General features: G+C 49.2%; 1 protein-coding gene across 1 annotated transcript; it reads right to left on the bottom strand.

Moving 5' to 3' along the window:
* Window positions 1-7,827: 7,827 nt before the first annotated feature.
* On the bottom strand, window positions 7,828-26,465 carry LOC125449945 (GATA-binding factor 2-like). The gene is made up of 6 exons (XM_048525863.2): window positions 26,183-26,465; window positions 18,718-18,974; window positions 14,453-14,896; window positions 13,722-13,867; window positions 11,402-11,527; window positions 7,828-9,610 (listed from the first exon to the last, which is right to left on the bottom strand). The coding sequence occupies exons 2-6, from the start codon at window positions 18,932-18,934 to the stop codon at window positions 9,311-9,313; spliced, it is 1,233 nt and encodes a 410-aa protein (XP_048381820.1). The 5' UTR covers window positions 18,935-18,974; window positions 26,183-26,465; the 3' UTR covers window positions 7,828-9,310.
* Window positions 26,466-26,672: the final 207 nt, after the last annotated feature.

Below are 26,672 nucleotides of genomic sequence, written 5' to 3' on the forward strand. Positions count from 1 at the left end.
CTCTATCTAGCCCCATGCTATCCCAATCCTGTGAGAGCTTCATAGGGGACAGTGTAAAGGAAGCTTTACTCTGTATCCACCCTTTGGCTAATACTGTTCTGGAGGGGTTGATGGGACAATGTAGAGGAGGATTTACTCTGTATATAACCCCGTGCTAATCTTGTCCTGGGAGTGTTTGATGGGAACAGTGTAAAGTGAGCTTTACACTGTATCTAACATTGTACTGTCCTAAAGGAAGACCATCTATTATTGCAGCGCTTTTTTATCACTGACCCTCCGACAGTGCCCACCCCCTCAGCACTGACCCTCTCATAGTGCAGCGCTCCCTCAGCACTGACCTCTGACGGTGCGGTGCTCCCTGAGCACTGACCCTCTGACAGTGCGGCTTTCCCTCAGCATTGACCCTCTGCCACATTTTAATCAGAAAGCTTTCCTTCAGACTCTCTCAATGAAAATATAGAAGTGCTGTCTTGATGTTGTTCCCATCTCCCCATATGAAGTGGCTGATGGACAAGTCTGTGGAGAACTGATAAGCAAAGTTCTTATCTCAGTATCTGGTTGACTTGGCCAGTGCTGGTGCAAATATGGCTGACTTGTATGCACGTTTTGAAATTTCTCTTTCTGTTTTAAAAGTGTTGTTTTAAAAAATATTTTCACCTCAATTTGATGATTTTATTCAAGTGAGAGGAATCAGAATATTTTAATTTACAAGGTTGATGCTATTTGCCCCCTTTAAAATAATTATAGCCTCAAAGGAGGGCTTTTGGCCTCTCAAATTGATGTTGGCCTTCTGCTGAAGCAACTTCTCTTGTCCCCAGCCTCTCTGCCTTTTCTCCGTTACCCCTGAAGTTCTCCCTGTCTTCCAATAACAATCCACTTCCCTCGAAAGCCTCGATTGAACCTTCCTCCCCACACGCATTCCAGACCTAACCATTCGGTGCATGAAAGTGTTTCTCCCCGTGTTGCCCTTTTGGCTGAGCGCCTTCAGTCTGTGTCCCCTCTGACTCTCAATCGTTCCACCAATGGAGTACTGTTTCTCCCTCTTTGCACCATCCCTGACCCCGCTCCTGGTTTCAAACATGCCTCAATCGAACTTGCCCTCTGAGGAGAACAGTCCCAGCTTCTGTAGCCTCTCCATGTCACTGAAGACCCGTCACCCCTGGAACTGATCCTATGAATCTTCACCTCTGTCTGTCTGTCTCTCTCTCTCTCTTTCTCTCTCTGAAAACTTCATAAAGTGCAATGCCCAGTATCATTCCAAACAGTTCATGTGACAGTTCATGTGGGGAACCTGTGTATGTGGTGTATCTGGATTTCCAGAAAGCATTTGACAGGGTGCCACACCAAAGGCTGCTACATAAGATAAAGTTGCACGGTATTACAGGTAACATATTGGCTTGGATAGTGGATTGGTTGACCAGTAGAAAGCAAAGAGTAGGGGTAAATGGGTGTTTTTCTGGTTGGTGGTCGGTGTCTATTGGTGTGCCTCAGGGATTAGTGGTGGGACCACAATTGTTTATATTTTACATAGATGTTTTGGAGTTGATGACTAAGTGTGGTGTGTCAAAATTTGCAGATGACACTAAGGTGGGTGGTAGAGCAAAGTGTGCAGAAGACACTGAAAGTCTGCAGGGGTATATAGATAGTCTAAGTGAGTAGGCAAAGGTCTGGCAGATGGAGCACAATGTTGATAAGTGTCAGGTCATCCATTTTGGTAGGAATAACAGGAAAATGGACTATGTTTTAAATGGTAAAAAAATTGCATCATCTTGCTGTGCAGAGGGACTTGAGTGTCCTTGTGCATGAATCACTAAAAGTAGGATTGCAGGTGCAGCAGGTAATTTAAAAAGGCAAATGGAATCCTGTCTGCCATTGCTAGAGGGATGGAGTTTAAAAACAGGGAGGCTATGCTGCAGCTGTATGGGTCCTGGTGAGGCCACACCTGGAGCATTGTGTGCAGATTTGGTCTTGTTACTTGAGAAGTGATATACTAGCACTGGAGGGGGTGCAGAGGAGATTCACTGAGTTGATTCCAGAGTTGAGATGGTTGGATTATGAGGAGAGACTGTGTAGACTGGGATTATACTCATTGGAATTCAGAAGAATGAGAAGAGATCTTAAAGAAACATACAAGATTACGAAGGGAACAGATAAGCTGGAGGCAGGGAGATTGTTTCTGCTAGCCGATGAAACTAGGACTAGAGGGCATAACCTCAAAATAAAGGGAAGCAGATGTAAGACTGAGGTCGGAAGAAACTTCTTCACCCAAAGGTTTGTGAATCTGTGGAATTCCCTGCCCAGTGAAGCGGTTGAAGCTACCTCGCTGACTGTTTTTAAGGCAAGGCAGATAACTTTTTGAATAGTAAAGGAATTAAGGGTTATGGTGAGTGAGCGGGTAAGAGTCTCAAAGAGATCAGCCATGACCTTATTAAATGGTGCAGGCTCAAGGACCGGATGGCCTACTCCTGCTCCTAGTTCTTATATTCTTACCTAGTTGAATATCCAGAAGAATGGGATCCGACTCTGCCTTTTGACTTCAGACAAGGGCTCCTTTGCACACCGGGCCCTCTTTATTAATTGCCGATTTTAAAAATTGAATACAAATTTATACCATCCAGCCTGGTTGGATTTGAACGCATGCCCACAGACTATTAACCTGATGACTCATCCAGCGATACCACCTTCACCATGAAGCAAGGTTATCAAGGCCCATAGCTTTTGCAGGATCTTGTGTCTTTAGGGTGTTCACTGAGTTACGGGGGAAAAGTGCAGTTGAGGATGATCATATCAGCCAAGGCCTTATTGAACAATGGACAGGTGTGATTGGCTGAATGGCCTACATCTTACGGTTTCCACCCATTTCTTGATGTCACATGGAGTGAATCAAATCTTGGTTGAGGAATTGAATCTGTCACACTGGGGACCTCCAGAGCATGGACTATCCACTCACTACTGATGGCCAAAGGTTATTTCACATACTTTAGCCCTACATTTTGCACTGATGAGCCTCACAGTTGAGGATGGAGATATTATGGAGCCTCCTCTTCCAGTGAGTTGGAGCCTCCTCTTCCAGTGAGTTGTTGAATTGTCCACCATCATTCACAACTGGATGTGGCAGGACTGCAGAACTTATATCTGATCTGATGGTTGTGGAATAATTTAGCCCTGGTCTGCTGCATGCTGCTTCCTTGCTTGGAATATGAGTATTCCTGTGGTAGAGATCACTAGATTAACAACTCATTTTTAGATGTGTTTGGTGCTGCTCCTGTCATGTTCTCTCCTGCATTTTTTGTTGAACCTCAGAAGAATATAATTTTTGTGGTCGTACAATCCATGACTAACACAAAGCATATTGTGCAGGTACCCTTCCTTTGGAATGACATTAGAACAGAATTATGTCATGTCTGCCAGTGTGGTTCCTGCTTCTAAGATGACACAGAGCACCATCCATCTGTGGTTGTGTGAATGATTCAGTCCCAAGGAGGTTAGATCTGGTCATCTCCCTTTTGGGTGGAGTTTGGGTCCATTGAGATGGTGTAGAGTGGGAATGAATGGGAAGGGGTTTAGATCCATTGGGATGGTGTAGAGTGGGAGTGAATGGGAAGGGGTTTGGGTCCATTGGGGTTGTGTAGAGTGGGAGTGAATGGGAAGGGGTTTGAGTCCATTGGTATGGTGTAGAGTGGGAGTGAATGTGAAGGGGTTTGGGTCCATTGGGGTTGTGTAGAGTGGGAGTGAATGTGAAAGGGTTTGGCTCCATTGGGGTTGTGTAGAGTGGGAGTGAATGTGAAGGGGTTTGGGTCCATTGGGGTTGTGTAGAGTGGGAGTGAATGTGAAAGGGTTTGGCTCCATTGGGGTTGTGTAGAGTGGGAGTGAATGTGAAGGGGTTTGGGTCCATTGGGGTTGTGTAGAGTGGGAGTGAGTGGGAAGGTGTTTGGGTCCATTGGGGTTGTGTAGAGTGGGAGTGAATGGGAAGGTGTTTGGGCCCATTGGGATTGTGTAGAGTGGGAGTGAATGGGAAGGTGTTTGGGCCCATTGGGATGGTGTAGAGTGGGAGTGAATGTGAAGGCGTTTGAGCCATTGGGGTGGTGTAGAGTGGGAGTGAATGTGAAGGCGTTTGAGCCATTGGGGTGGTGTAGTATGGCATGTCCAAAGTCCTTCCTGGGGTCTGTAGTGGATCTCAACCATTTGTTTAGCTACACGAGAGAAATGTGAAGCCTTATGAAAGATTTTATAACAATGAAGTCCACACAACAGGACAATATCCGCTGCTTTATTATCTCTGCTGCACCGAGTTTCCTCTGGTCGTAACAATGAGAATGCACTTTATAGGGATCTCATACAAACAGCATCACCAATGCAGTCACCGCCTACATCACAGTGAGATGGACAGTCTAGATACCAACGGAATCTGTGTGCAAATGCAGAAGAAGGCCAGCTTCAAAGGCTGAGGCGAAGTATCATGCTAAATGTCAGTTTGTGCTCCCGGATCAGAGATGCAGGTTGCAGCAGAGTGGGAGAGCAAACGGTGGAGGAGGCTTCATCTGAGAACACAGTCTCGATAAAACACTGTAGAAAGATTTAACAACAACTCACATATGCATAGCACTGTTACTTCAGTTGAGTGGCCCCCATCAAGGGCTTCACTCGCGTAGTCACTGGTAGAATACAACACCGAAGCACGGTTGTGAGTGATTAGAGCAGGGTGACCCAAAGAGATTTAAGGAGTGTTTTACAGAAGTACACAAGGAGGTGGGGAGCCCTAGGGCTGGAATTCCAGAGCTTAGGACCTCAGGCAGCTGAAGGCAAGGCAGCAAGTGGCCAAGTGATGGGATTTATGCTCTTGCTTAAGAGTTATCGATTTTATAGGCATACAGCACAGAAACAGGCCCTTTGGCCCAACTCATCTGTGCCGACCAGGTTTCCTAAACTGAACTAGTCCTGTTTGTCTATTGGAGGAGCTTAGAGATCTCAGAGGGTTGTTTAAGGTTACAGAGAGAGGGGGGGGTTGTCGCCAACTGGAGTAGTTTACAGAGATAGGGAGGGTATACTCTCCTAATTCTCTGCAAGTGTTTATGTTGGAAGCAGTGCAGATGGAGATTTATTTTTGGTTTAAAAGAATCAATGAGGCTTTACTCTGTATCTAACTCTGTACTCAACCAGTACTGGGAGTGTTTGATGGGGACAGTGTAGATATGCTTTACTTTAAGTTTAAAAGAGTAGAGGGAGCTTTAACCCCATGCTGTACCTGACCTGGGAGTGTTCAATGAGGACAGCTTAACCCTGGCCTTCTTCAACCAGATTCCAAAAGTATTCTCCCAATATCTTATACTGTCTCTGCTACATTTACTGTTGGGCTAGGAACTAATTCCTGCACAGTCCCATCCTTTAGGTTTGACTGAATTCAGCTAAATCAATAAAGAGGAACAGGATGGAAACTTCCTTCAAAATAATTTGTGTTACAACCTGTTTTGGGGACTGAAATTTCAACTACGCTATATCTGATGTGTCAGGCTAAAGGCAGTCACTTAGGTTTGAGACCTTTGACTTAAAAAGAATGCATTAGTTTCGGCAACAGGAGGAGGCCATTCAGCCTATCCTGGAGCTATCCTCCCTCTCTATTCTCTCCATCTCTAATTTTGAAAGACTTAACATATCTCTCTCTCAGTCTTCTTCTTTCAGAGGAGAACATTCTCTAAATTCTTCAGTCCATCCTCATCTCTGAAGTTTCTCATCCCTAGAGCTGTTCTTATAAATCGATTCTGCGTTCTCTCCAGTGCATTCACATCTTTCCATAAACATGGGGCCCAGAACGGTACACAGTACTCCAGCAGGGGTCTAACAAGTGTCTTGTACAAGTTCAGCATCACCTCCTTGCTCTTGTATTCGATGTCTGTATGAATAAAGCCAAGGACACTCTGCTTTATTAACCGCGCTCCCTACCTATCCTGCCAATTTTTATGGTCTGTGTAAATATATCATCACCTTCTTCTGCTCCTGCCACACCCCCTTTTAGAATTTTAACCTCTATTTTGTATTGTCTATCGATGTTCTTCTGACCAAAGTGCATCACCTCAGGCATCTCTGTAATTGAACCTCATCTGCCAGCTCTTCACCCATTCCACCAACTTGTCAATGACCTTTTGGATTTCTCCTCCTTACACTTCATAATTCTTAATTGTTTAGTCTTACTTTCTTCAGCTGAGGATGGGGGTGCCATGGTCTCCTTTCCATCTCAATCCTTCGTCTACCTTGGCACTGTCACAGTTAGGAAGGGGCAGCTTTCAACAGAGCCTGATGAAAGTAGTGCCTACTTTTCTGCTTTCTGTCCAGGAACCCTCCATCACAGGGTACCATCCCACCCAGCCCTGCACCCCAAAATCCAAATGGAGGTAGGGTGGGGGGCACATGGTTAGAACATAAGAGGCTGGGAATCCAGCAGCGAGTAAGATGCACTGCAGCAACTCGCCAAGGCTCCTCCGACAGCACCTTCCAAAGCCACCACCTCTACCCCCTGCAAGGACGTGAGCAAGCAGATGCAGGGGGAATCACCAGTCCCCGCAAGTTCCCCACTGAACCCCTCAACCTCTGCAAACACACATGCACACAGACACCATCCTGGGAATGATATTGGCCATTCCTTCAGTGTGGCTGGGTAAGAAGCCTGGAAACTCCTTCCCTAACAGCACTGTGCAGGGTGACCCTAAACCACACGGGACTGCAGTGAGTCAAGAAGATGGCTCACCGCCACCTTCTCCAGGGGCAGTTAGGGACAGATGAATGAACAATGAAAAAAAAATGACTTCACCCTCAACTTACAACAAATAATATTTGAGCCAAGCAATTTTTTATTTAGGTGTGGGACGGGTAGGGGTGTTAATGGACGTGGAGTTTACAAGCTATAAATATACACCAACAATTGTCTAATGATTTGAGAATGCTAAGTGAGTAAGCTCTGACGAAAGCCCATTTGGACAACACTCAAAAAGCTCGACACCATCCAGCACAAGGGAATCCCCTACCACGCACCCTACCGATATGTTAACCCCCAACTCCCCCCACCAACGAGGCAGAGTGGCAGATTAGATAGCCTCGTTAGGAATGCTCCGCTGAGCTGCAGATGTATCTCTGTCCACCACCAATAGACAGCCACAGCAGTGTGTACCATCAACAAGATGCACTGCAGCAACCTGCCCAGGCTCCTCCGACAACATCTTTCAACCTGCCCCACCCCCACCCCAGAGTGGGCAACAGATGCTGGTGAGCACCCACCAATATGATTCCCTCTGAACCACATTCCCCCACCACACACACAGCATTCTAACTTGGAACGATATTGGCTGTTCCATCAGTGTTGCTATGTCAAAACCGAAGGGCAGTAAATGTTGGCCAACACCCATTTCCAATGAATGGATTAAAATAATTATCTAGGGGAGGAAGACTCTGGTGTTGGTTCAATTTATATAGTAAGGTTGCAGACTCAAATGGGTGGCTCAGTGGTTAGCACTGCTGCCTCACAGCAGTGGGGTCCCAGGTTTGATTCTACCCTCAGTTAAACGTGTGCAGGTTAGGGTGGATTGGTCTTGCTAAATTACCCATAGTGTCCAGGGATGTACAGGTTAAGGTGGCTTGGTCCATGGGAAATAGCCCTGCAATGTCCAGGAATGTGCAGGTTGGTTGGGTTCAGCATGGGAAATGCAGGATTACAAGGCTAGGTTAGGATGCTCATTGGAGGGAAGGTGTGGGTTTGATGGGCCAAATTGTCTGCTTCTACACTGTAGGGAGTCTAAGATTCTATGAGTGGATAATAATCAGAGGGCAAAGTCAGTGTTATTGAATGGTTAATGCTATAATAACATATGTAAAATGCACACTGTGCATTGCACTTGACATTTCTTCCAGAGCAACTAACACAACAACATTGACAAGTCGTGTTTTTACAGAGCAGTCATTGGAATAAAACGTCCCCAAGGCACTTTGTAGGAGTGCTGCAACATAAAATCGGATGCTGAGTCATGTAAGGAGGTGTTAGAAACATGTGACCAAAATCCTGACCAAAGAGAATCGTTTTGAAGAAATTGAGGTAGGCAGATTTAGGGATGGAATTCCAAAAGCTCACGCAACACCGCCGCCCCCCCGCCCCCAAATCCCCAAAAAGAGCTGAGCGGGCCACTATCAGACGTATTGGAGACAAAATTAGTGAAGCTTGTAACAGCTGGAGGATGTGAAAGAGATAGGGAAAACTGTAAAGGATGGAGGAGGTGACAGGGATAGACAGACAAGGAAGTAGATGCTGATGGAGGTGATAGATATAGGGAGGGAGTGTAGGGGCTGGAGAGGTGTCAGAGATAGGGAGGGGTTGTAGGGGCTGGAGAGGTGTCAGAGATAGGGAGGGGGTGTAGGGGCTGGAGGAGGTGACGGAGATAGGGAGGGGGTGACAGAGATAGGGAGGGGGTGTAGGGGCTGGAGGGGTGATAGAGATAGAGACGGGGTGTAGTGCGAGGAGGTTTCCAAACAAAAAGCACAGAGTGAAATCCGAAGGCCACGTCAGTGAAAGATTCTTCTGAATGCAGTTCTCAAAAGGCCTGGTGTCTGTTTTCATCTGGAACAGGATATTGCTGGGCAAACATCAAGAGACCCTGGCAATATGTCTCAATGTCAGAACACATGCAAGAATACCAAATTTCATAACGGCTTTTCATTACACACGAGGACAAAGGGCACGAATTCATGACATGTCGACTCTTCATTGGTTGAGATGTTGCTGGGGTGTAGACCCCGCTGAGGACTCCATTTCAAACAGAGCAGGAAAGAAGATGCACAGAAAGTGGTGGCTGCACAGTGACCAAGATGATGGTGTCAAGAAATTTCACCTGGGTTTGATAAAGATAACATTCTCCTCCTCTCATGGATGTTCATTCTCTGCTCTTCCTCTTTGACTCGGTCAGTTGAACAAGCGTTAAACGAAACAAAGTCACGAGTTGATGTGTAAATGTGGGATTATTGAAATACAATACATATATATCTATATATATATATGTGTGTGTGTGAGTGTGAAAGAAAGCACTATATGCGAATCTGGCTTCGGTCAGGAATCCAGATCAGAGCCAGGGCAGGTTAACATTCTTAGGGAGAAAATCTGTGCAGTCCATTGAAGTGTGAATCTGTTGCCCCTTTGCTGGGAGCACGCACATGTCACCTGGTTAAGAGTTTGCAAGGGTTCAGCCCCTGCATGCGGATGCTGAGGGGATTTGGTGATCTGTCATCCATCGGTGTGAGACACTGTCTCTGGCAGGGTGGGAAGGAGCCTGCCTTAGCTGAGGGCTGAAACGATGCTGGTTGAGGGGCGATGGTTGTAGCTCAGGCTCGATTGAGGATGCAGGGGGCTGGTCAGCAGGTGGGGGGCATGGCTGTAGGGCACCATATGACTGACAGAGGTCAGGTGGCTCTGGAAGGCGGCCGATCCCAAAGGGAAAGGTGAACCCTCGCCCCCCACATCCTTAGGCAGGTCGCTGAAGGCCTCCTGGGATTTCTTCATCCTCTTCGACTTGTTTGAGACCTTCCGGTTGCGGGTCTGGATGCCATCCTTCTTCATGGTCAGAGGTCTGTTCACCTGCAGGGAGGGCAGGGTTAGATTTACCACAGCGGAAATTAGAGGGAGTTACTCTGTATCTAACCCTGTGCTGTCCCTGTCTTGGGAGTCTTTGATGGGGACACTGTACTGGGGAGAATGGGAACTTGCTCCTGTGGGGAGAGGGGAGAATGGGGTACTTGCTCCAATGGGGAGAAGGGAGAATGGGGACTTGCTTCCATGGAGAGGGGGGAGAACTGGGGTCTTGCTCCTGTGGAGTGAGGGGAGAATGGGGACTTGCTCCCATGGGAGAGTGGAGATTGGGGGACTTGCTGCCGTGGGGAGAGTGGAGGATGGGGGACTTGCGCCAGTGCAGAGAGGGGAGAATGGGGGACTTGCTCCCATGGGGAGAAGGGAGGATGGGGACTTGGTCCCATGGGGGGAGGGGAGAATAGGGGACTTGCTCCCATGGAGTGAAAGGAGAATGGGGACTTGCTTCCGAGGTTTGAGGGTACATTGGGGACTTGCTCCATGGGGAGAGGGGAGAATTGGGGACTGGCTCCCAAGGGGAGAGGGGAGAGTGGGGAACTCACTCCCGTGGGGAGAGGGGAGAATCAGGGACTTTCTCCCGTGGGGAGAGGGGGAAATTGGGGACTTGCTGCCATGGGGAGAGGGGAGAAGGAGGCACTCACTCCTGGAGGTAAAGGGGAGAATGTGGGAGACTTGCTCTCGTGGGAAGAAAGGTGAATGGGGTACTCACTCCCAAGGGGAGAGGGGAGGATGGGGGACTTGTTCCGGTGTGGAGAGAGGATAATGGGGACTTGCTCCCATAGGGATAGTGGAGAATGGGGAATTGCTCCCGTAGGGAGAGTGGAGAATGTGGGACTTGCTCCCTTGTGGAGAGGGGAGAATGAGGGACTCACTCCCAGGGGGAGAGGGGAGAATGGCGTCTTGCTCCCATGGGGAGAGTGGAGAATGGGGTACTTGCTCCCGTGGGGAGAGGGGAGAATAGGGGACTTGCTCCCATGGGAAGAGGGAGAATGGGGTACTTGCTCCCATGGGGAAAGGGGAGAATGGGGGATTTGCTCCCGTGGGGATAGAGGGAAATGGGGTACTTGCTCCCATGGGGAGAGGGTAGAACAGGAGGGATGCTGTCATAGAGAGAGAGGGCAGAATGGCGGACTCACTCCTGTGGGGAAAGGATAGAACAGGATGGATGCTGTCATAGAGAGAGAGAGAGGGCAGAATGGCGGACTCATTCCTGTGGGGAGAGGGTAGAACAGGAGGGATGCTGTCATAGAGAGAGAGGGCAGAATGGCAGACTCACTCCTGTGGGGAGAGGGTAGAACAGGAGGGATGCTGTCATAGAGAGAGAGAGAGGGCAGAATGGCGGACTCACTCCTGTGGGGAGAGGGTAGAACAGGAGGGATGCTGTCATAGAGAGAGAGAGAGAGGGCAGAATGGCAGACTCACTCCTGTGGGGACAGGGTAGAACAGGAGGGATGCTGTCATAGAGAGAGAGAGAGGGCAGAATGGTGGACTCACTCCTGTGGGGAGAGGGTAGAACAGGAGGGATGCTGTCATAGAGAGAGAGAGAGAGGGCAGAATGGCAGACTCACTCCTGTGGGGACAGGGTAGAACAGGAGGGATGCTGTCATAGAGAGAGAGAGAGGGCAGAATGGTGGACTCACTCCTGTGGGGAGAGGGTAGAACAGGAGGGATGCTGTCATAGAGAGAGAGAGAGAGGGCAGAATGGCGGACTCACTCCTGTGGGCATAGGGGAGAACGGGGGGTCTCAATGGATTCACTGATCAGAGAGATGCTCACACTCACATGGTGCAGTTTGTAGTACAGCCCACATGCGTTGCAGACAGGGTCTCCATTGATGTTACGACGCCATAGTGTGGTGGTGCTGGTGTGGCAGTTGGCACACTGTGTACCTGCTCGCTTGCTTACAATCTGGTTTGAGAGAAAGAGAGAAGAGGAGAAAAAGATGCAGAAAAGAGTTAAAACAAACTCGACTCATTTCACTGCTTCCCCCCAACATCACACTTCCACTCATGCCTCTCCCAAGTGACCACTACTAGAGGCTGAACAAGAGAGAGAGACAAGTGGGAATGTACTGTGCAGGTCCAGCTGAACATTCACTTGAGACAGTAGGAACTGCAGATGCTGGAGAATCTGAGATAACAAGGTGTGGAGATGAATGAACACAGCAGGCCAAGCAGCATTAGAAGAGCAGGAAAGTTGACATTTTGGGTCAAGACCCTTCTTCAGAACATTCACTTGGGCGGGTTTAAATCCCACTTTAGTGTCTGTGGCCAGAATTTAAACTTCATTTATAAATCTGAAGGTGAAAGTTAAGGTGACCGTGACTTAACTGGCCCCTTACCATCCTCACCTGGTTAGTACCCATGTGTGACTCCAGTCCCGCAGTGAGGGTGGTCAACTCTTAACTGCCCTCTGAATTGGCCCTAGCAAGCCATTCAGTTCAAGGTGGAGGCCAAGTGGTATTTATTGCTAGACTATTAATCCAGAGATGTGCATAATGTTCTGTGCACCAACTTCAAATCCTGCTACTGCAGATGGTGGAATTTGAATTCATTAGAAATTCTGGAATTTCGGGTCTAATGATGGCCATGAATCCATTGTCAATTGTCAGAAAAATCCCATCTGGTTCACTAATGATCTTTAGGAAATAATTTTCCTTAGTTTGTAGATTGTGAACCTTCCAAACCACAAGGTTAGAAACCTACACATTATTAGAGCAGTGAAAGGCTATGCTCTCAGATTTGTGAAATGTTTATGTCAACAGACTCAGAAAGCACTCTTTGAGTAGCTTCTACAAGTCATGGGAAAGCAACTTTAACGAGCCTGTCAGGTAAAACCTGAAGGAGATGAGGTGGGGGTGGAAAAATGTCTCTGGGTTTGAGACTTTGTAATGGACAAAGCAAAAACACTGAAACTTACAGAATATGGAGAGGTCTGATGGAGCGGACATGGAGAAATGTTACCACTAGTAGGACAGACTAGGACCCAAGGGCACAACCTCAGAGTGAAGGGATGACCCTGTAGGACTGAGACGAGGAGCTGGTTAATCTGTGGAAAATATTGCCTCAGAGGGCAGTGGAGACCAGGTCATTGAGCGCATTTAAGATGGAAATAGATAGATTCTTGAATAGTAAGGAGATCAAAGGTTACGGGGAGAAGGCAGGAGAATGGGCTTGAGAAATATATCAGCTGTGATCGAATGGCTGAGCAGACATGATGGGCCAAATGGCCAAAATCTGCTCCCAAATCTTATGGTGTAAGTAGCTTGGTTTGCTTTGTTTTTAATTATTCTTTTGTGTAACAGACTTGTGTTGTTAGATGGACATTTGCAGCCTTGTGTGAACATGTCAGGGTGGCCTACACCCACGCCTGTTTTCCACATTCATCACATTAACTAACGACAAAAAGAAGAACAATAAGATCTATCAAGCCACGTTTCATTGCGAGACCTGACTTGTTCAATGGTACCCTGTTGGCTGGAATCATAATACTATTTAGAAAAAGGGCAGAACGAGAAACAAAATATGCCAGGTTTAGAATTTAGAACAATGGGACCTGAGTCAAGTGTACAAAATTCTGATAGGACAAATCTGAGGGCTTTTGCACATCTAGCACCTAGAGAATAAGTTTGGCACAGATACTCAGCGTATTTTAGAATCTGAAAGACACCCAGTTGACTCTTAGGTGATCTCTAGGTGATGTGAGATAGGACCAAATGGAGAGCTGTTGCAAAAGAGTGCGCAGATAGGCCAAGCGGCCACCTGAAGATAATAAAATGTGAGGCTGGATGAACACAGCAGGCCAAGCAGCATCTCAGGAGCACAAAAGCTGACTTTTCGGGCCTAGACCCTTCATCAGAGAGCGGGGTCTAGGCCCGAAACGTCAGCTTTTGTGCTCCTGAGATGCTGCTTGGCCTGCTGTGTTCATCCAGCCTCACATTTTATTATCTTGGAATTCTCCAGCATCTGCAGTTCCCATTATCTCGGCCACCTGAAGGACTGGTTTCTGGGTTTTCAGGATTAGGTACGGTTTCCCTGTCCTCATGGAGATGCTGTACAGAAAGAGGTTGCTCAGCCCATTGAGTGCTGGCCAGGACACCCACCAAGCGCTTCTTGGGCCTAATGAGTGGTCGGTTCTGGCCATTCATTTTGTGGTAGAGGCCGCAGGCATTACAGAGATAGTGTCCAGTGCCGTCTCTCCGCCATAGTGGTGTCGCTGTTGCTCCACAGTTCACACATTCCCGAGCTTCTGCAAGGAAAACACATAAGGCAGCAGTTAGTCTGGGCCAGGGAGCAGGGTCATCGCTGAGGACTGCCGCACTGTTGGAGAGTTAGTGCTGAGAGAGTGGGCACTGTCGGATGGTCAGTGCTAAGGGAGTGGGCACTGTCGGACGATCAATGCTGAGGCAGTAGGCACTGTTGTAGGGTCAGTGCTGAATAAGGGGCCACTGTCGAATGATCAGTGCTGAGGGAGCACAGCACTGTCAGTGGGTCAGCACCGAGAGAGTGGGCACTGTCAGAGTGTCATGCTGAAGGAGCATCGCACTGTTGGAGGGTCAGTGCTGAGGGAGCGCCGCCCTGTCGGAGGGTCAGTGCTGAGGGGGCTTTGTTGTGTGTGATAGTTTGCTGTGCACACTATACACTTCCAACATTGCTACCCGGTGTGTGTTTGTGTGTGTGTGTGTCTGTCTGTGTGTGAGAAAGGCATCTTTGTGTTAAATCCCTTGTGCCAACTCTCTGATGTTGGCCTAAATCCCACAGCCCAGGGGCTAAAACCCCTACAGGTCCTACCCAGTTATTTACACAGGCACCCTGAGCCCCATCCAGATCTTACCGCATGGCGATAATGTCAACTTGTGCTTTAGAGATGCGGAATGGCCTTCCAGCTCTGAGACCCCTGAGGTTTGGTAGAAGCTCCCGTTGTAAAGCTGGAGGTGACTGCTCTGGCCAAGGCCATCATCCAGGCCCGACGGATGGAGTGTGGGGTTCTGAGGGCTCTCCCTCTCCACTTTCATCACCTCGGCATACTTGGGGCTCTCCTTGCCTAAGCTGGCCCCCGGCTCCTCGTGACCAGCCTCCTTCAGAGGCGACGTGAAGCCAAAGAGGTGCTGGCTGTGGTGAGGCGAGCTGAGGCTAGAGGAAGCCTGGTACAGTGGCAGTGAGGCCTTGGCATAGGCCCCAACCGTTGACCAGGCCCCACCATATGTGTGGCCAATCGCCTGACCCCCCTCCATCCACTGCAGGCTGTTCAGCAAGTGAGGGGAGTAGACCTGGCAACCTGAGGAGGATAAAGATACAAGAATCAACTGGGGAGACGATGGTGAAGCAGTAATAGAAACCACAACAGTGAGGTAGAAGGGTAGGCCAGTCAGCCCTTCGAGCCTACTCCACCATTCAGCAAATTGCATCTTCCCTCCCCGCCCCACCTTGATGGGGGGACAGTGCAGAGGAGCTCCCAATTCTCTAGAATGAGGCCGAATGGCAACAGAAGAGGAAAGATGTCCGCATCAATCCACTCACAAAAGGGATGACATTCCAGCCTGCAGCTGACACAGACACTGAGGCTCGAGGCTCCGACTTCCTTCTATCACAAGGCTGAGCAGGAAGCTCTCCCACTTTCACCACCTGCCATTATGAGATCTTTGCGGTGGGACTCAAACCCAGTACCTCTGGGCTTAGAGGCAGGCACACTCCCCAAGGTCATACAGTCATAGACATAGCACAGGAACAGACCCTTCAGCCCAACTTGTCCATGCTAACTAGATATCCTAAATAAATCTAGCCCTATTTGCCAGCATTTTACCCATATCCTTTCTCCCAAGGGGTGACCCAATAAAACAGTAAATCTACCAGTGGTCAAGCATCGGCGAGGGAGCACATGCTGAGCATTGAAGGAGCTGGAATATTGTTGCCGGCTTCTAGGCAGCTGCAGTACATGAGGAGAGGCCACAGAAACTGGGATTGGTCTCCTGGAAGCCGAGGGCAGATTCTCTGATGAAGGGAAGGAATGTTATAATGAAGGTGGCATGAGGTAGCAATTACAATGTTACTTAGAAGGAGCAGACAGGAGCAAAGACAGGACAGCAGACGCAGTGACAAAGAGAGGACAGAGTCAGTGCTGAGGGAGCGCCACACCTTTGGAGGATCATACTGAGGGAGTGGTGTACTGTCAGAAGGTCAGTGCTGAATGAATGCCGCACTGTTGAATGGTCAGTGCTGAGGGAGCATGTCAGAGGGTCAGCGCTGAGGGTGCGCCGCATTGTCAGAGATTCAGTGTTGAGGGAGCGCCGCACTGTCAGAGTGTCAGTGTTGAGGGAGTGGGCACTGTCACAGGGTCAGTGCTGAGCACTGCATGTCGGAGGGTCAGCACTGAGGAAGCGCTGCACTGTCAGAGTGTCAGTGTTGAGGGAGCACCGCACTGTCAGAGATTCAGTGTTGAGGAAGCGCTGCACTGTCAGAGTGTCAGTGTTGAGGGAGCACCGCACTGTCAGAGTGTCAGTGTTGAGGGAGCACCGCACTGTCAGAGATTCAGTGTTGAGGAAGCGCTGCACTGAGTGTCAGTGTTGAGGGAGCGCCGCACTGTCAGAGATTCAGTGTTGAGGGAGCGCCACACTATCAGAGGGTCAGTGTTGAGGGAGTGGGCACTGTCACAGGGTCAGTGCTGAGCACTGTATGTCGGAGGGTCAGCACTGAGGAAGCGCCGCACTGTCAGAGATTCAGTGTTGAGGGAGCGCCGCACTGTCAGAGGGTCAGCGCTGAGGGAGTGCCGCATTGTCAGAGATTCAGTGTTGAGGGAGTGGGCACTGTCAGAGGGTCAGCGCTGAGGGAGCGCCGCATTGTCAGAGATTCAGTGTTGAGGGAGTGGGCACTGTCAGAGGGTCAGCACTGAGGAAGCGCCGCACTGTCAGAGATTCAGTGTTGAGGGAGCGCCGCACTGTCAGAGGGTCAGCGCTGAGGGAGTGCCGCATTGTCAGAGATTCAGTGTTGAGGGAGTGGGCACTGTCAGAGGGTCAGCGCTGAGGGAGCGCCGCATTGTCAGAGATTCAGTGTTGAGGGAGCGCCGCACTATCAGAGGGTCAGTTTTGAGGGAGTGGACATTGTTGGATGGTCAATTGAGGGAACACCACATTGCTGGCCTGATGGCTGTATTAGGTGGAAAAGGCCTCAGAAATCAGAGGGAAAGTTGGTCTGGATAAAAGAAAGGGAAGCTCCGAGTGGCTTTGAATCTGCCCCCCACCCTATCGGAGTGCAGGAAGCCTCGTCATTTCCAAAATGTACAGTGTTACAATTTCCTGACAGTTTGTGCTTTATCTGAAAAACTAATCAGCCTCATTTTGTAGATAAAATTACTTCTTCCGTTGCCTCAGCTTTTTTCAATCAAAGTGGAGGCTGCAAGAACACACATTCTTCCAGCATCTTTGACCACCTCACTCTGGACCCAGGTATATCAATACTGCAGCTACAAGAGCAGATCGAAGGCTGGGAATCCGGTAGCGAGTAGCTCACCTCCTGACTGTCCCCTCAAAGCGACAAGGCACAGGTCAGGAGGATGATAGAATATTTCCCACATGCCTGGATGAGTGTAGCTCCAATATTACTCGAGAAGCTCGACAACTTCCAGGATAAAGCAGCTCCCCCTCCTGCTTGATCGACACACTAGCCCCCACGCTCAGTACTCTCCCTCCACCATTGGCACACAGCAGCAGCAGTGGGTACCATCTAACAAGACGCACTGCAACAATTTGCCAAGGCTCCTCTGACAGCACCTTCATACTCACCACCTCTATCTCATGGGAGGAGGGGGAGGTGTTGGATCAGCAGGGAGAGCACCACAGCTTGCAAGATCCCCTCAGAGAGCCCTATTACACCATCCTGACTGAGGACAATGTTGGTCATTCCTTCAGTGTGGCTGAGACTCCCTCCTTTCTTGAGGGGCAAATAGGGATGGGCAATAAGCATGGGCCCAACAAATGACACCCACATCTCAAATTAATTTTTAAAAATATGGTCAATCTGTCTGGGGAATGATTCTGAGTCACTTTTAGCAGTGACCAGAGCAGCCTGCCATCATGGCAAACATCTGTCTCCCTGAATTCGGCATTGCATTTCCACAGGGATTCCTGCTCAAGCCTTTGGGATGCTGATAGGTTCCCACATCATGGCCAAGGAACAGGCAATAGCAGAATGAAATCTCAGGGATCGTTGTCATTTGAGTCAGGACTCCATCTTTCAGAGGATCTGGCGCAAAACCTAGGGCTGACTTTCCATCAGCGGGTGATGTGAATGTACGCCACTGTCTCCCACCCAAGCTGGGACCTACCCTTCTTTAGATGTTTAGGGGAGTCCAAAACTAGAGGGGCATAGGTTTAAGGTGAGAGGGAAAAGATTTAAAAGAGTCCCCAAGGTCAACTTTTTCACACAGAGGGTGGTGTGTGTATGGGGTGAGCTGCTAGAGGAAGTGGTGGAGGCTGGTACAATTTCAGCATTTAAAAGGCATCTGGATGGGTGTATGAATAGATAACAAAGTGTGGAGCTGGATGACACTTAGCTTTTGTGCTCCTGAGATGCTGCTTGGCCTGCTGTGTTCATCCAGCTCCACACTTTGTTATCTCGGATTCTCCAGCATCTGCAGTTCCCATTATCTCTGGGTGTATGAATAGGAAGGGTTTAGCGGGATATGGGTTAAATGCTGACAAATGGGACTAGATTAATTTAGGATATCTGGTTGGCATGGACAATTGGACCAAATGGCCTGTTTTTGTCCTGTACATCTGTATGACTCTATGTTCTGTCTGGACCAAGTGGGACTTGGAACCAGGCCTCCTGGTGCAGAGGCAGGGGCACTACTGTGATCCACAGTAGCCCTTCTACCCTCTGCCGGTGAAGATCGTAGGTCCACTACTGCCTGGGGGATTTTGGGGATTGGACACAGAAGGAGCGTGACACACAGCTGCATTTCCACCTGTGGGATCTTGCTGCACTCAGCTCTGGAACAGAGAGGAGCAGCATTGCTGATGTAAGGTGGAGGTTTGTCCCTGAACGCCCCCTTGGTCATCCTTCCCTTTGGCAACAGGAGTTCAGAGCTGATATGGTACTCACCGTGCCGATAATTCCCAATGGCCCTGCCATGGACGGGGCTGGCATAGTATGGCTGGGCTAGGCTGCCATCCACCTCGGTGTGGCTGAAGAAAACATCGGCCTCATTGGCGGTAGACGGAAGGGGGATCTCATCTGCGTAGTGGAGCAGAGGTTCCTGGCCAGCACCCAGCAGGGCCTGGTGGCCTAACCACCGTGACTGGCCTGAAGCTTCCTCCATTCTCCTGCGTCGAGTCTTGTGTCCCAGACAGTGTCTCAATCTGCACATGTAGGTTATCCAAATGTTAGTTCCTCTGTCAGACTCTCCCCCTGGATTGACCCTTACACTGCTGCTGTCCACACGAGACTCCTCAAGTACTGAAGTAGTTGGTACGTTCATTTACCAAGACCTGGACTACATTCAGGCTCGTGCTGATAATTGGCCATTAACAGCCAGGCCACACAAGTGCCAGGCAATGACCATCTCCAACAAGAGAGAATCTAACTATTGCCTCCCCCCTCCGCTTGACATTCAATGGCATCGCCATCACTGAATCCCTCAGTTGATAACATCCTGAGAGTTAACATCTCCAACAAGAGAGAATCTAACTATTGCCCCTTTGACGTTCGGTCATTTTGACTTTACTGAATGTCCCACTCTCAACACTCTGCCCCACTCTGAGGGTTACCATCACTAATAAGAGATAATCTAAGCATCGTTGCCTTTACATTCAGTGATGCAATATCAATGCTGTGGCTACAACAGCAGGTCAGAGGCTGGGGATCCTGTAGCAAGTGAAGCATCTCCTGACTCTCCCCCAAAAGCCTGTCCCACCATCCACAAGGCACAAGTCAGGAATGTGGTGGAATACTCTCCACTTGCCTGGATGGGTGCGGCTCCAACAACACTTGAGAAGTTTGACGCCTTCCAGAACAAAGCAGCACCCTTCCTACTTGATCAACATGCTAATCCCAATCTTCAACATTCTCTCCCTACACTACTGACAGCAGCAGCTGCGTGTACTGTCTACAAGATGCATTGAAGTGACTCGTTGAGGCTGCTCCAACAGCACCTTCCAAACTCGCCACCTCTACCCCAGCAGCAGACACAGGGGGGGAATACCACACCCTGCAAGTTCCCCTCCAATGCTCCCCATCACACACCGCATCCTGACTTAGAACATGTCCCCTTCATCTTCAAAGGGGACAGAAGGAGATTGAAGATGATTGTGGGTAGGTTGAATGAACGGGCAGAAATCGGGCAGATGGAGTATGATGTGGGAAAATTGTGAAGTTGTTCTCCTTGGCAGGAGGAATGAACAGAGTATATCTGAAATGGAACACAGTTTGGACAAGTATGTGAATGAGAAAGGCTAAGAGGGATATGGGCCAACTGCCAGCAAGTGGGACTAGTTTAGTTTGGTAAACCTGGTCAGCATGGACAAACTGGACTGAAGGGTGTGTTTCTGTGCTTCTATGCAGAGGAATCTGATTGCCCTAGTGCATTAGTCACTAAGGGTTAGACTGCAGGCACAATACATAATCGGGGAGGCTCGTGGGATGCTATCCTTTATTACAAGAGGAATTGAACATTAAAGGAAGGATGTTATGCTTCAGTTACCCAGGGTAATTACTGAATGACATGGGAGTTTACAGGAGTCAATGATGGTGTCGCTGTTGCTGAGATGTTCCTCTGGTTCCAGATTTGTATCTCTGATAATTAGGGAGCCCATTTCTCATTCCAGAAACAAACCTTGGTGCACTGTATGCATCCACTTTACATGAATCCAAGAGTAGGAGTAGACCATTCAGCTCCTCGTGCCAAACTATACAATCACCTCCCAATTTCCTGCCACTCGCTTCTTTTAACCCACTACTAATTAAAGATCTATTTCCTCCTTAAATTTATTCAGTGTCCCACTGCCCACTGCATTCTGGGGGGGTTTGAATTCTACAGACTTGTGACACTTTAGAAACACAGGAGTAGGAGTAGGTCATTTGGCCCTTTGAGCCTGCTCCACCATTCAATAGGATCATGGTTGATCATCCAACTCAGTAGCCTGCTCCCATATTCTCGGATTGCGACAGCTACAGCCAGCTCCTTTGTAAAAGCCTGCAATGTTTTCGCCTCATCTGGGAAGAAGACCTTTCTCCTCAGCTCAGTCGCACTGGTTTACCCACTTGGAGGGAAGTTGTTCCTGCTCATCTCTGGCCACACGCAGCATTTATGAAATTGGCTGTGGACTGCTCAGGTGCCTAGTCTGCACCTCCACAGGTCTCTATGCTAAATTCCACACCAGTGCATCCTTGCGAGTGACAGTTCTCTGTCCATCCCCAGTTACTGCCTGCCTCCCTTGACACTTTCCCCTTATCTTGGCTCATCTCCATCACGCAGCCTAAATGAAACATGAAAAAAAACACACCCAGCAATCTCAGCCGCAGCTTCCGCAACTGGAGGGCCCCAGGACAAAATCCATTTGATTAAGACAGTGACTGATGGCCTCAAGCTCTACTTTCCTGTCTGCTCCTCTATGCCGCTGACCCTCCACTCCTTCCTCCATCAAAACTCGGCCTTAATATATTCACTGATCCTGACCCCCCCCCCCCCCCCCCCACACACACACACACACACACACACACACACACACACACACACACCATCCCCTGCTGTCTGTGTGGGACAGAATCCCACAGACACCCCATTCTCGGAGGGATGAAATTCCTTCTCATTGCCGTCTTAAATGGGAGACCCCTTCATTCTGAAATCATGCTGCCTTCTCTGGTTCCTGATCCCCCACATGATGTTGGGGGAACCATCTTCTCAGCTTCCACCCTGCCAATTCCTCCCCATATCCTCAGGATCTGCACTCGCCCTCTCATTCTTCTAAACGACAATGGGGTCTGGTCCAATCTGCTCACCTTCTCAAAAGACAGACCCCCTTCACCCCAGGAACCAGCCTGATTTAACTGCCTCTAGCATCAATCTATCCCTCATTCAGTGAGAGGAGCAGAATTGTATAGTGCTCCCAGTGGGGTCTCACCTTCATCCTGTACAGACGAAACAAGACTTCCCCAATCTTTTCCTTAAATCGCCAGGCAATAAATAGCCACGTTTCATTTACACAGGGATATTCTATTACCCCTATCTTCAGTTGTGAGTTCAGTCCTATTCTTCATCCTTTGCCAAATTTAGATCCATGAATCTTTCCCGAGTTCCCATAAATAGATATGGGGTTCAGGGTGGCATGTGACCAAGGTTAGGTACACATCGAACCCCTGTCCCTACACCCTTCCCTATTTCTGTAACTTCCTCCAGCCTCACACCCTTCACTACCTCTGTCACCATCTCTGACCCCTACATCCATCCCTAACTCTCACCTCTGCCAATCTCTACAACACTCCTTATCTCTGTTACATCCTCCTGTCCCTATACTCCTCCCTACCTCTGTCACCTTCTTCAGTCCCTATACCCATCCCTATCTCTGTCACCTCCTCCAGACCCTAAACCCCCTCCCCATGCCTGTCACCTCCTCCAGCTCCCTACACTCCCTCCCTATCTCTGTCACCTCCTCCTGCCCCCTACACCCCTATCTCTGTCACCTCCTCCAGCCCTTACCCTCTCCCTATCTCAGTCACCTCCTCCAGCCCCCGACACACCCTCCCTATCTCTGTCACCTCCTCCAGCCCCCTACACTCCCTCCCTATCTCTGTCACCTCCTCCTGCCCCCGACACTCCCTCCCTATCTCTGTCACCTCCTCCTGCCCCCTACACCCCTATCTCTGTCACCTCCTCCTGCCCCCTACACCCCTGCCTATCTCTGTCACCTCCTCCAGCCGTTACACCCCCTCCCTAACTCTGTCACCTCCTCCAGCCCTTACACCCTCTCCCTATCTCTTTCACCTCCTCCTGCCCCCTACATCCCCTCCATATTTCTGTCACTTTCTCCTGCCCCCTACATTCCTCCCTATCTCTGTCACACCTGCACACCTGCACCCCTGACTATGGAGGTGGTCCTGGCTGATGGACACAGCATCGTAACATTTACAGGGAACAGACTCTAATGTGAGTACAGTCTTGCAACGGAGATGAAATATGAGGGGATTATCTCACAGTCTGTTTGCACAGTCATTCACACTTCAGTTATGCTTCTGTACAACGCAGTAAACACCCCTGGATCAGAGGTGCAGTGCAAATGTGTATTCTTTTGTCAGTCTGGTTTCCTAACCCTACTCTTATTTCTGCAATCTATGTGAGATTTCTGAGTCTTAGGGAGAATGCACCCAAAGTGGTGGGGGTGCTCTCTGTGTGTGTGTGTGTGTGTGTGTGTGTGTGTGTGTGTGTGTGTGTGTATTGAGGGGCGGGGTCAGAGAATTTGTGAAAATTGAATTGAGTTTGCAGTCAATGGCAAAGAGTTTGCTTTGCTACACTTGGGATGTAAGGTTGTTTGAAGCTAATGTACAGGATATGTTCACTCAGTCTAAAGACGTCAGCCTCACAGTGAGCTGTCCTTCCTGACAGTGCCTTCCCCACAAGTCTGCTTGCTCAGGTAGACAAAAGCTAGCACCCAGCTGCTGCGTCGTCCACTGTCAAAGCGGGAGGCACACAGCCCTGACAAGCACAGAGGGATTGTATCTAATCCCATGCTGTCCCTTTCCTGTGAGAATTTGATGGGAGACAGTGTAGAGGGAAGTTTATTCTGTATCTAATGCTGTGCTGTCCCTGTCCTGGGAATACTTGATGGGGACCGTGTAAAAGAAACTTTGCTGTATCTAACCTCATGCTGTCCCTGTCCTGGGACTGTTTGATGGGGACAGGATCAAGGGAGCTTTACTCTGTATCTAACTTCGGGACAGCACGGTGGCTCAGTGGTTAGCACCTGGGTTCAATTCCACTCTCAGGTGACTGTCTGTGTGGAGTTTGCACATTCTCCCTGTATCTGCGTGGGTTTCCTCCAGGTCCTCCAGTTACTTCCTACAGCCCAAAGATGTACAGAGTAGGTGGATTGGCCATGCTAAATTGCCCATAGTGTTCAGGGATGCCTACCTTAGGTGGGTTAAAGGGGAATGGGTCTGGGTGGCATGCTGCAAGGTTTGCTGTGGACTTATTGGGCTGAAGGGCCTGTTTCCACACTGTGGGGATTCTATGATTCTAACTCCTGTGCTGTCCCTGTCCTGATAGTGTTTGATTGGGACAGTGTAGAATCATAGAGTTATACAGCAGGGAAACACACCCTTCAGTCCAACCTGTCCATGCTGACCAGATATCCTAAATTAATTCAGTATCATTTTCCAGCATTCGGTTCACGTACCTGTAAACACTTCTTATTCCTATACCCATGCAGATGCCTTTTAAATGTTGCAATTGTACCAGCATCTGGCATTTCTTCTGGCAGCTCATTCCATACACGCACTACCTTCTATGTGAAAAAGTTTGCCCCTAGGTCCCTTTTAAATCTTTCCCCTCTCACCTTAACCCTGTATCCTCTAGTTTTGGATTCCCCTACCCTGAGATAATCACCCTATCTATATCACTCCTGATTTTAAAAACCTCTATAAGGTCACCTGCAGCCTCCAACAGTCCAGGGAAAATAGCCCAGCCTATTCAGTGTCTCTCTGTAGCTAAATCCAAAAACCCTGGCAACATCCTTGTAAATCTTTCCTCACCCCTTTCTAGTTTCAAATGTCCTATAGCAGAGAGAGCAGAATTGAATGTAATATTCCAAATGTAGAGGGAGCATTTATCTGTATGTAACCCTGTGCTGTCTCTGTCCTGGGAGTGTTTGACTCGGGGGGTGTATAGAGAGAACTTCAGTCTATATCTAGCTGTGTTCTCTCCCCATCTCTCCCCCTGGGACTGTTTGATGCAGGACAATATAGAAGGAGCTTTATTCTGTGTCTAACCCTGTGCTGTGGGAATGCTTGATGGGGAGGGCATAGCAGGGCGAGATTTATTCTCTAATTAACTCTGTGCTTTCAGCTGCCTGGGGCTGCTAATCTCAGGAGTCTGTCTCTAAACCACTGTGCCTCCCTCTCTCTGTCCATTCCTTTATGATGCTGTTTAAAAATAACTGAGCTTCTGATTGCCCATTCTGAACAACATAGTTCAGGCTCAGATTCAGTCAAACTGATACTCCTGCTCAATGTTTTGGTGTCAATTTCTGATGCACGCACCCCTCCCATTTATCTTGCTATCAGTGCATGAGCTCCGCTGGTCAGACTGAGAGACATACCCAATCTGGGCAATTCAGGCTGTTATATTCAGTGAAGTCTTCTTGTCAGGAGGTCAGTGCTGAGGGACTGCCACATTTTCAGAGGTTCAGTACTGAGGGAGGGGGCACTGTTGGGAGAGTCAGTGCTGAGGGAGCGGGCACTGTCAGAGGGTCAGTGTTGAGGGAGCAGGCACTGTCTGAGGGAATACCACACTGTCAGAGGGTCAATGCTAAGGGAATACCACACTGTCAGTGAGTCAGTACTGAGGAATTGTTGCAGTGTTGGAGGATCAGTGCTGAGGGAGTATGGCACTATCGGAAGGTCAGTGCTGAGGAGGTGTTGCAGTGTCGGAAGGTCAGTGCTGAGGCAGTACCACACTGTCGAGGGTCAGTGCCAAGGGAGTACCACATCGTTGGAGGGTCAGTACTGAGGGAATGCTGCACTGTCAAAGGCTGAGGGAGTGGGCATTATTGGAGGGTCAGTGCTGAGGAAGCGGGCACTGTCGGACAGTTAGTGTTGAGGGACCAGGCACTGTTGGAGGATCAGAGCTGAAGGAGTATTTCACTGTTGGAGGGTCAATAGTGAGGGAGAGCCTAACTTTCAGAGGGTCAGTGCTGAGGGAGTGCCATACTGTTGGAGAGTCAGTGCTGATGAAGTGTTGCAGTGTCAGAGGATCAGTGCTGAGGGAGCGGGCATTGTCAGAGTGTCAACGCTGAGAGAGTGCCGCACTGTTGGAGAGTCAGTGCTGAGAGAGCAAGCACTGTTAGAGGGTCAGCGCCGAGGGTGTACTGCACTCTCGGGGGTCAATGCTGAGAGAGTGCCGCACTGTTGGAGAGTCAGCGTTGAGAGAGCAAGCACAGTTAGAGGGTCAGCGCCGAGGGTGTACTGCACTGTCGGAGGGTCAATGCTGAGAGAGCGCCGCACTGTCAGAGGGTCAATGCTGAGAGAGTGCCGCACTGTTGGAGAGTCAGCGCTGTTCTGTCGTGAAGTTAATGCTAAGGAACCGTGAAAGAACTGCTGTATCAAAGCAGGAATTTAAGATGGATTAAGTAGTGATGTGGGGAAAGTGAGGGCTGTGTTTCAGTTCAGAAAGTTCACTATCTGATGATTAATTCCTAATCATACAGGGAACATATCTCTTTATATCCATTTTATAAAGGAAATAGCGACGGTGTTTATTCATATCAGTGAAACCAGTTCCCTGACATACAGAGGCTGAGAAAATACTCAAATGCGCGAGATAACAAAACGCAGATAATCATCTTGAAAAGCCACTAACCTTGTGAAAACGTTATCACAAAATAAGGCCCAATGAGTGAGCGATAGTTCCAACACGGTTGTTTTATTTTCCTTTCTTGAGAAATGTCTTCAAACTGGAGGGAGTGGGTGATTACACTTTCTGATAGGAGTGGCAGTGTCTGTCCTGTTGCTGAGTTGGGCTGAGGGCGGGCGGAAAGAAGGGGTTTGTCAGTCCCCTTGCCTGCATGACCCGCCTCCCCAGACCATCCGCCCAATCTGAGCCATTGGATCCCTCTGGAGATGGTGCTGGGGTCCCACCAACCGGCCACATCCCTCTCTCTCTCCGTCCTGCCCGTTTCTTTCCTCTGCAACCCGCCAGGAAGGCCTTACACCCGCCACGTCCTGCCCTGAACCAAAGAGATATTATCCTGTGCTCTGCTGACAGAGTTGGGCTGATCACTCACTCTCTTGCCATGGGACAGGTTTCCCCCCACCTCCTCCACATCCCCCACCCCCAATGTATCGATCTA

This window comes from Stegostoma tigrinum, chromosome 49 (assembly GCF_030684315.1).
Source record: "Stegostoma tigrinum isolate sSteTig4 chromosome 49, sSteTig4.hap1, whole genome shotgun sequence".
Lineage (NCBI taxonomy): Eukaryota > Metazoa > Chordata > Chondrichthyes > Orectolobiformes > Stegostomatidae > Stegostoma > Stegostoma tigrinum.